The 9,724-nt window shown below is 39.1% G+C and overlaps 1 protein-coding gene across 1 annotated transcript in view; it reads left to right on the forward strand.

Moving 5' to 3' along the window:
* PJA2 (praja ring finger ubiquitin ligase 2) overlaps positions 1-9,521 on the forward strand; it is a 50,529-nt gene extending 41,008 nt beyond the window's left edge. The window contains exons 7-9 of the mRNA XM_056848393.1: positions 3,743-3,857; positions 4,090-4,211; positions 8,859-9,521. Coding sequence (XP_056704371.1) covers positions 3,743-3,857; positions 4,090-4,211; positions 8,859-8,987 — 366 coding nt within the window. The 3' untranslated portion in view covers positions 8,988-9,521. The remainder of the gene's footprint in view (positions 1-3,742; positions 3,858-4,089; positions 4,212-8,858) is intronic.
* The last annotated feature ends 203 nt before the right edge of the window (positions 9,522-9,724 follow it).

Here is a 9,724-nt window from a genome sequence, read left to right on the forward strand (position 1 = left end):
CAGTTCGCAGCGATTACCAACCTCGCTGCTATAATAAAAAAACTTACTAATGTTTTCTGTGTACAGTTCCCATTTTTGTTCAAAAATAGATTCAAGAGAACTATCTGCACTGAGGGTTCTTTTTTCTCTTTGTTAATCACCTCAATTTCCTTAAATATTGCTTTCCAAAATTTTTGTATAACTGGACAGTCCCACCACATGTGGATAAATGTAACAATTTCCCCACATCCTCTCCAACAATGCCTATCTACTCCCTTATTTATAAGATATAATTTTTGTGGGGTAAAGTACCATTTCTGCAATACTTTTATACCATGTTCCTGAATTTTCATGGATATTGATTTGAATGGGGGTCTTTTAAAAATTTCCTTCCACTCCTCCTCACTCAAATTCATTTTTAACTCCCCTTCCAATATCCTCTTTAATGATGATGTCGTTTTATATTCCTGATCAATTAATATCTTGTATATTCTTGAAATCAATTTCCTTTCCTTTACATCAATCTTATCAACTAATTCCTCAAAGTCATTCAAAGGCTTTTTCATTTGTTCTTGTATTTCCTTCTTACTCAAAAAAGAAATTATTTGATATTTCCATAGCTAATGACTTTGTTTAGGGAGGAAAACCTCAAGGCCCATTAATTCCCCCTCCTCTTCTATCGTTTTCTTAACATTCTTTAAAAACATCCTTTTATCAAGAATCCTCTTAAATTCCCTTCCATAACCTCTTAACACCTCAAAATTTGGATGGTAGACAAAAGGTATTAATGCGGAATAGGCCGGGTATAAATTCTTTTTCCATTTGTTCCAAAACATAATCGGGCTATATAACGTAGACCAAGGAGTTGTATTTAAATTCTTCCCTCTCTTATTTTGAAACAGCGTTAGACGGCCACCTACTTTCTCTAAGTAATACAGGTCCATATTTAACTTATTTATTTCTTTAGATAAAGAGACCAATGGAATAATATGTCTTAATTGATATGCTGTATAATATAATGTAATATTTGGTATACCCCAACCCCCCTTACCAGGTGCGCTGTATCAAAAACTTGGCAGATCTTGGATTTTTAACCTGAAAAATATACTGATCTATTTGTTTTTGCCAATTCCTCAAAAAAATTTCATCCTTATGACATGGCAGCACATAAAATAAATATGATATCTTTGGGGTGATAAACATTTTGACCCATGTAATGCGTGTGAAAGTACTACTACTTTTCTTTTTCCATTCCTTCAAATCTTGATTTATTTGACTCCAGAGTACCTTATAATTGTAATTGTATACCTTATTCAAATTTTTGGGGATAGTAATCCCTAAGTATTTAAAACTTTTCTGCACCAGTTGTATTTTTAAACTATGAGACGCCTCTAATTGGACTTTCGAAATAATATTTAGACACATTAGATTAGATTTGGCAAAGTTTATTTTTAGACCTGAGATAAGGGCAAAGGCTCTAAACTCCTCCTTTAAGGGGTCAATTGCCAATTTTAAATCAGTTATTGATAATAACATATCATCTGCATACATAGTTACCAGATTTTCCTTTATTAAATATCTCCAGTTTATTGAATCAAATTCTCTGTATATATCTAGTGATAATAAGGCCATTTCTGCTCCCTCTTTTTTAGCATGGTATAATAGTCCCATCACTCTCCTGACCACATCAGCTTCGCTTCGCTACAAAGCCATATTGATCTTGTGTAATTACCGAGGCAATGCATGATTTTAGCCTTCTTTCTGTCACCATTCTTTCTAACACTGATTAGAAAAGGAAATCAGAACAGACTGAACACATTTGAATCATTATATGGAAGTGCTATATCAGTTGAGTGTGTTAGCCAGGAGGTTTGTTACTAAAACGACCTTAACAGTTCTGTGCTCCCTGTGCCCTCCTTGTGCAGTGTCAAGCTTGATAGTACTGGCCTGCTCTACATGGCTGCCATTTGTGAAACTTTTTGGACTATATAAAAGTTTAGCATTTGGTTTATTGTCAATGTAATCCTAGGAAGAGTTACTGCAGGCTAAACCCACTAAAATACATGTGTAATGTGTCATTACTTGCAATAATGGGTTTAAATTACAGGCTGAAAGGTACCTACTGATATTGGGGGAGGGATAATTACAGTAAAGTTGATGCTGCCTAGCTACCCCTGGCAATCGTCAAGCAGTGGCTGAACTCTTGTCAGGGATGCTTTAGGCTGATCCTGCATTGAGCAGGGGGTTGGACTAGATGGCCTATATGGCCCCTTCCAACTCTATGATTCCAAGCTTGAACTAGGACTGGGGAGACCTGAGTTCAGTCCCCACTGTATGTTCTTCACTGGGTGGCCATGGGTCACTCATGCAGCCTAACCTATCTTGGGGTCATTAGGATAAAATGGAGGAGGGGAGCCATGTATGGCAGCCTGCTCCGTGAAGGAAAGGCAGGATAATAACATAATAGATTATGCAAACACCATGGGAAGATATAGGGCCCCCAGCATGCTCCTTAGTGGAACCACTCAGCTATTTGATCTGTAATACACCAGCCTAACTTCATTTCTGATGAAGACATCAATTTTCCAATTTCCTTCACAACAGCAGTTGCTTAGCATTCCTGCGGCATGGAGGTTTTTGGGTCCAGGTAGATGCCACAAGAACGCTTTTTGCATGTACTGAATGGAATTGGTACTTGAAGCGTAATGTGATATGTGGCACATTGTAGTCTAGATGCTGCAGTGCCATAAAACTATGAACTGACCCTGTAGGCAATGCTTAATTAAACCATCCAGTTTACATTTTCCTAGGAGATTACCATGTATGTAACCACTCTGTTTTCTTTCTGAGCAGAAAGGATGGTCTGAAGTGTGTTCCTCATCAAGATGGAACAGGGAGTAGCAAAGTAGAGATGAAGGCAGGATTGAGTATTCATTAAACTGGAGGAAAATGTCAGTTTGTGTATGTATGGCAATTTCAAAGTAACAACAGACAAAAGCTGGAAGTGGCTGGTCTGCAGACAAAATCCAAAATCAAAAGTAGTGTAATACTTTTTGTTAGGGCCAACCAAATATCCTAGAAGAGTGTACAAGTTATTGAGTTTTCTAGAATTTTAATCAACCTGGATGCTAAGTATAAAAAAAAAAGAGTGGAGAAAAATAAGATGTTTCAGGTCATAGATTTGCTCAGGTTGGTCTTTGCCATCGTGCCACACATCCCCCCTTCCCCCCAGGCCAGAAGTCTAGCCTGGTGAAGAGTTCTAAAAAACTCAAAAGCTTGCATACTTGCATTGTGGTATTTTTGTTGGTCCTCATAATAAATATTACCTGACTTTTGTATGTCAGGGTGGTGTCAGGTTATTTCAACTGCCATTTCTTTCAGTTCCAGTTAGGAATATGAGTAGTTGAACAAGAAAAACCTGTGGCAATATCGCACTGTCACTAAGGCAGTCTAACTTGGTCTGCTCTCTCCTGTTGTGGCAAAACATGGCAGGTGACCAGCTCTTTCAACAATATACCTTTGACTTAATTAAAAAGTGGGCGTTATTCTATCATTTTCAGAACCTTGTATTTCCTGCTTGGTCTCTGTAAATGTCATTCATATAAATAATCTTTTTGTTTCAATTTCTGCAACAAAAAAAAATTAAAAGCAACCAGCTTGTAGCTATCTTTTTCTACAGTTGCTGAGCTTGGGGCACCCTTTTAAGCAAGACTTTAACATATATTATGAACAGCTGAACTGACTTTTTATGCTTTGTTTTTAGACTGCTCTGGCACACCTGGAGTCTCTCGCCATTGATGTTGAGCAGGCTCACCCACCAGCTAGTAAAGAGAGCATAGACTGTCTGCCCCAAATTATTATAACAGAAGATCACAATGGTAAGGATCAGTATTTCATTAATTATTCAGGTTAAATATAATAGTAAAATAATGTGATAATGTGCTAGCTTAAGCTTTGGTTCCTTTCCAAGAAACACAATCTGATTCGTAGTTAGTTAGAACTGCTTTAGTTTCAAAGTTTTATTTTAATGACTTGTTTATTTTGGTATCCATTATCTTTAAGACCTAATTTGTTTAAATTGAATGCTAATACACACGTTGTTTTCTTAAGCTGTAGGTCAGGAGCAGTGTTGCGCTATCTGTTGCAGTGAGTACATCAAAGAAGAAATTGTAACGGAGCTTCCATGTCATCACTTTTTCCATAAACCCTGTATAACACTTTGGTTACAAAAGGTATGCTGGTTGCTAATACTTCAGAACTCAAGATTTCTGACATAACATTGACGTTACACCCAGCTTTGCAAGTAGGCATAGCTTTTAGTTCATTGAACAGTTGGGAAACAAACATACAGTAATAATTTCTTTGCATAATGTTGGATCCATGTTGGCCTCGATTCAAACCAATTTAAATGTTTTAACCACATTTGCATGATTTTATCCACTTTCTATTTGCCTGGATGTGTTCAGTGCCAACAGGGCTACTTATGCTTAATTCCTTTTCAAGCACTTAGCTGACTAGAGGTATAATTGCTCCCATGTTTAAAGAAAATGCCTACAGCATAGCTTTGTTGCCAAACTTTGAAGTCTCATTGAGAGAAATAAAAAACTAAATTTAGAGCTTCATGCTTTGGAGCATAATGAACAAACCACAGACTCGTGTATTCCTTAATATGCAAGTCTCCCTTTCCTGTTTAGCACTAACTGCAGTTTGCAGCAATGTCTGAACCAGCAAACTGATTGTCGTGAGAGGAGAAAATAAGCCTTGAAATAACACAGGCTTGTTTGTGAGATGAGATGCAACTAAAATCCTCAAATTACTCTGGATGGGGAGGAAGACGCCATTAAGATGACAGATGGGCTAGGGAACAGGATGAGCTTTGGGGCTCAAATCTCACCTTTTGGTAACAGTGTCAAGAGAGACAAGATGGTTTTAATATCCCTTCCCGGAGCCCTAAAATCAGAACAAGCATACTTCAGAGATATTGTGGGTTCTGTTCCAGATCACCGCAATAAAGTGAGTCACACAAATCTTTTGGTTTCCCAGTGCATATAAAAGTTATGTTTACACTATACTGTAGTCGAGGGGTCGGCAAACTTATTAGTCAGAAGAGCCAAATATCATCAGTACAACGATTGAGATTTCTTTTGAGAGCCAAATTTCTTAAACTTAAACTATATAGGTAGGTACACTGTTTATTAACTTTAATTAAAGTTTTAAGTCTTAATTAAACTATAGGTACACTGAATAAAACTTGATATCATACTTAAGAGTGATCTTATTTATTGATAAAAATTAAATTGTAAGTCCCTGCCATTTCCCCCTCCCCGTCCGGAGTCCTCGTCTGGAGGCCTGGTCTACCGCCATAAAAGCCTATTGGTGGACCTGGCCTCCGGCTGAGTCCCATTGGGAGGCCAGGTCTACCCATTGGCTTTCTTGGCAGTAGACCTGGCCTCCGGAGGTCCATAGAAACCAATTGGTAGACCTGGCCTCTGAAGGGGGACTTTTTCCCCCTCCTCAGAGTCCAGGTCTACCGCCAAGAAAGCCAGTGGGTAGACATGGCCTCCCAATGGGACTCAGCCGGAGGCCAGGTCTACCAAAGGAAGCCCGCCCCGCCCAACAGCTGATATGTGGGGGGGCCAGGAACCGCCGAGCCGCCCGCCCAGCAATTGCGCAGCTAGAGGGGAGGGGAGGCTTTAGCCTCCCAACCATTGAGGGCAAGGGAAAGGGGGACCCGGCCATTCTCCACGGCAGTGGGGGGGAGAGACAGCGTGCCCGCTCTCTCTCTCTCTCTCAGGCACGCCGGCTCCGCAGCCCGGCTGCCAGCGCAAGCAGACGCAAGAGCAGGGGCTCCGAACCAAGTTTGGAGAGCTGCACTCAACGGGCCAAAGAACTGCATGTGGCTCTGGAGCCGCAGTTTTGAGACGCCTGGTCTGGGCCAAGGGTTCAAGGATCGGTCTGGGCCAAGATTTAGGGGCAGCATTTGTCAAGCTTCTATTTTTTTGAGTTCATTACAAAGGAGAGGAATGTAGAAGTCTCCACTTTTTAGATAGCATTGTGCCTTTCTGTTATTTTGCTTAGTGTTTTGTCTTTTGTTAACCTGTGTAAGTATTTCCAGTTATTTGCGTTTAATAGGATTTATTCTTAGTTATTAAAGATCTGTTCCTTTAATGATCTGAAGTGTGGCTGGATTGCTTTTGAGAATCTGTCCCATGAAGCTGTCAGAGAGACGAGGGAGGGGCAGAGGGAAGAGAGAGACGAGAACTCGGCTCCACAGCTGCATTGGTCACTCATTGTCACAGACTTATTCGCCTGGGGACCAGGAGCATCAGGAAGGGACACAGAAAGGATGTTTTCCATAGTTTTGGGGGTTTGTTTTAAGGAATCCTAAGTCCAGATCCTCTTGTTCTGCCCAAAGCGGGGAAGACAGGAGAAGGGGTGCCAAGATGGAGGTTTGTGAAAGTAGTTAGGCCATAGTTTAAAATGGGGGTCTGGTTTTGGTTTCGAGGACAAGTATGAAGCAGAAATCCATTCTGTGAGAGGAGATTTTCTATGGGGTTCAAACAGTAATTTTACTGAGTACATATACCTTGTAACGAGCATTTTAATGTAGCAAGTCAGTTAAGCAGGGTAACAAATTAAAGCTGAATTATGCAAGCTTCCTTACACCCTATCTTTACTAAACTCTGCTTTAGCTTTTTAATAGCAAAACTGGGGTGGTTATAGACTCCAGCTAGGCCATTCTCCCCCCCCCTCCCCCACACACTGATCTTACCAATATTATTTGTCATAGAACTCAAATTTCTTCTTAAGCTATTTCTGATTTTGGTTTGTTTCAGTTTTATTTTTGTGTTTATTTTATAAGCTGTTTTGAGTCCCACTGGGAAGAAAAGCCTGATAGCAATACTTAATAAGTAAAAGTAACCTTTAATGGGGGTCAGTTACTTTCTGTAGTGAGCTACCCACTCCCAAATCTGATCATGTCAAGTGTGCATATGAATTTCAATTCAGCAGCCTACACTTGAAGTCCCCCTCTGAAGTGTAGCAACTTTTAAGTCTGCTGAACATCCAAAGGCATCAGAAATACTCATGGAAGATGTGTGGGGAGAATGATGCAGTCCCCATGGACATATTTTTGAAACCTAATCAATAGAAACTCATATTAAGATCTGCACGAATTATTTCAGTAATAATAAGGATGTTGTCATATAGCACCAGGGCAATTCAGGTCAAGCCAAACGGTGTAGTATACTGTTATGCTAACCACTTTTAGACAGGACTTCCATACCCCTTTAGTATGCAGTATCAGGGTTGTGTTGGCAAGAAGACAACATCAACAATAAACACTCTGTATGTTTAATATGGAGCACCTTGATCTTAATTGTTGTAGTATAGCACTGAAAATAGAATTAGATCCTGGTCAGCAATGAAACTGTATTGTGAATAGAGCAGTCGGTGTATAAATTTGTGGGTGAAATAAAGCCAGAAAAAATAGTTTATAAGTGTATAATTTTGAGTCCATAAGACGTGGCCCATCATTTGTTTTAATATAAGGCAATGTGAGACACTATGAACAACCACTTTACAAATAAATACTAAATCAATTAATTCCAGACCAAATTAACTAAAGCAAAGTAGGACAGATCAATATTTGAAATAATGGGCTGGATCCAGGCTACATTTTCCAACAGTAGAATGGAACTTTCCTGCCTTCCACTGCAACCCACTGATGTTAATGAAATACCACTCCTGAGGGATAGGAGACCCAGAGGAATCACATGAGGAATATCTGCAGCAAGAAGGGTTATTTGGTGGAAATTACTAGTTTTAGTCTGGATGTAACCCAATGTTTCCAACAACAAAGGCTCTGTAATTTTTTGAACAAATTACTTAGAAGTAGTAGTAGTCATGAAGCCCAACTACCTGTAACCCTGAATCAAATTAAGTTATATCCATTCAGTTCATTAATCTCTCCCATAGGTTAAAATTCTCCTCATCCTGACTCTAGTGGCATAAGCGAAGAATGGAAATAAGCAAGATGCCCTGTGACAGAGGAGATCAAGATACTTTTGGCCAATGCTCTGAGGAAGGAGCTTACCTGTGAAGGGACTTACATTTGAAGGGGCTTCACTTGAGGCGTAAGCCTAGACTTGCACTAACAGATTTATGTGTGTAAGAACCCCCCGACATGGCTTGTTAGTTTAGTAAATCAGCCTGCTTGGTTTAAGTAAGCTGCCGCCTACATAGTAGCAATAGTAGATAGTCTGAACCACAATTATAAACCATTTAGGGAATTCAGGATTACTCTAAATGCTCACAATTCCCCTAAAAATTTGATTCCGTGAAAGTTAGAGGGTTTATGACGGCATTATGATGGAAAAGTTGGCTAAATTATCTCTGTATTTGTTTGACCTTAAACATGAACGTTCCTTCTGCAGCAATTCAACTTCCATCTTCTGAAGTCACCAGTCCTGCATCTTTTGTTGAATGCTACATATAGATCATCTACAGGAGTGCTTGAATTTAGCTTTTCCAAATGAGTTCTTCATGTAACCTCTAGGTTCATAGTGAATATTAAACACAGTATCTACTCAAGCTGTTGGTACGAGAACCTTCTTAAGGTTTTATAGTTAGGATTATGCTGTTCATATTTTTAACTAAAAGCCTTTTTTGACATTTTGCATGACTTAAGGCTGATCTTCAGTTATCTGCTGATTCCTTGTGAATTTGACATATCAGCTTTGAAGGAGGATTATTGTTAACTTGTGATTGGCCCTTTTTGCTCCATTTTCCCCATTCCATGTAGTTCTTACCTCTAAATTGATGTGAAGCCAGAGTTATGTCCTTCCTTTGCAATTAACCAATCTTTTCCTCCCTTTTAGTCAGGAACGTGTCCTGTATGCCGTCATGTGCTTGCACCTGTGCTTCCAGAAACAGCCACTCCTACAGTCACCTTTCTGCCTGATCATGATTCTACTCCTTCAGTCCACAGTACTTCAGGAACACAATAAAATTAACATATAAAATGAGAGTTTGCCCATCAGACTTTACTGTAAATTTTTCCTGTTTAATTACAATGTGAAATTGGTTTATATGTAAGTATATATATTTAAAGACACACTTTAAAATATATATTAGTTTAGAAAGAGAATGTATGAGCTTTCTAAACACGTTTAGGTTTACTGGGAGGGTTAAAATAATCAGACTGAAAGGTGTATAAGATCGCACCGGTCTTCTGCAGTGAACATGTTGCTATTAACTGTCTAATGCTTATATTAAATTTGTCTGAAGGAATGATAATTAATGTGGCACTTTGTGTTCAAAATGCAACTGCAGTGCAGTTGGAGCTTACAAAAGTTATGCATATAACCTGTTTTACATTATATGATATTTGAGTCTTGGGTTGTTTCCTTTTGTTCCAGAATAGTGCCACAGTTATTTTGTACATAGCTCTTTCATATTTGCATCAAATGTGAAGATGTTCTGTGATCACAGCAGTAGAATACTTTGGTTTCACTGGAAATAAATGGCATAATCAAACTCTTTCCTGTGACTTCATAATACTGGGTGGGTGTGTGAGAGAGAGAAAACTGGTTAGATCTAACTAGCTTTTCTACTGGCGAAAAAAGGAGGAGGGTCCCCTTAACCACCCAAAAATATTATATTAGGGATCATGGAACTTGCATGGACAAAAACTATGTGGGATGAGTAACAGGGGGAGCACCTTGCAAGATTGAATGAAAAAGCT

This window comes from Euleptes europaea, chromosome 4 (assembly GCF_029931775.1).
Source record: "Euleptes europaea isolate rEulEur1 chromosome 4, rEulEur1.hap1, whole genome shotgun sequence".
Lineage (NCBI taxonomy): Eukaryota > Metazoa > Chordata > Lepidosauria > Squamata > Sphaerodactylidae > Euleptes > Euleptes europaea.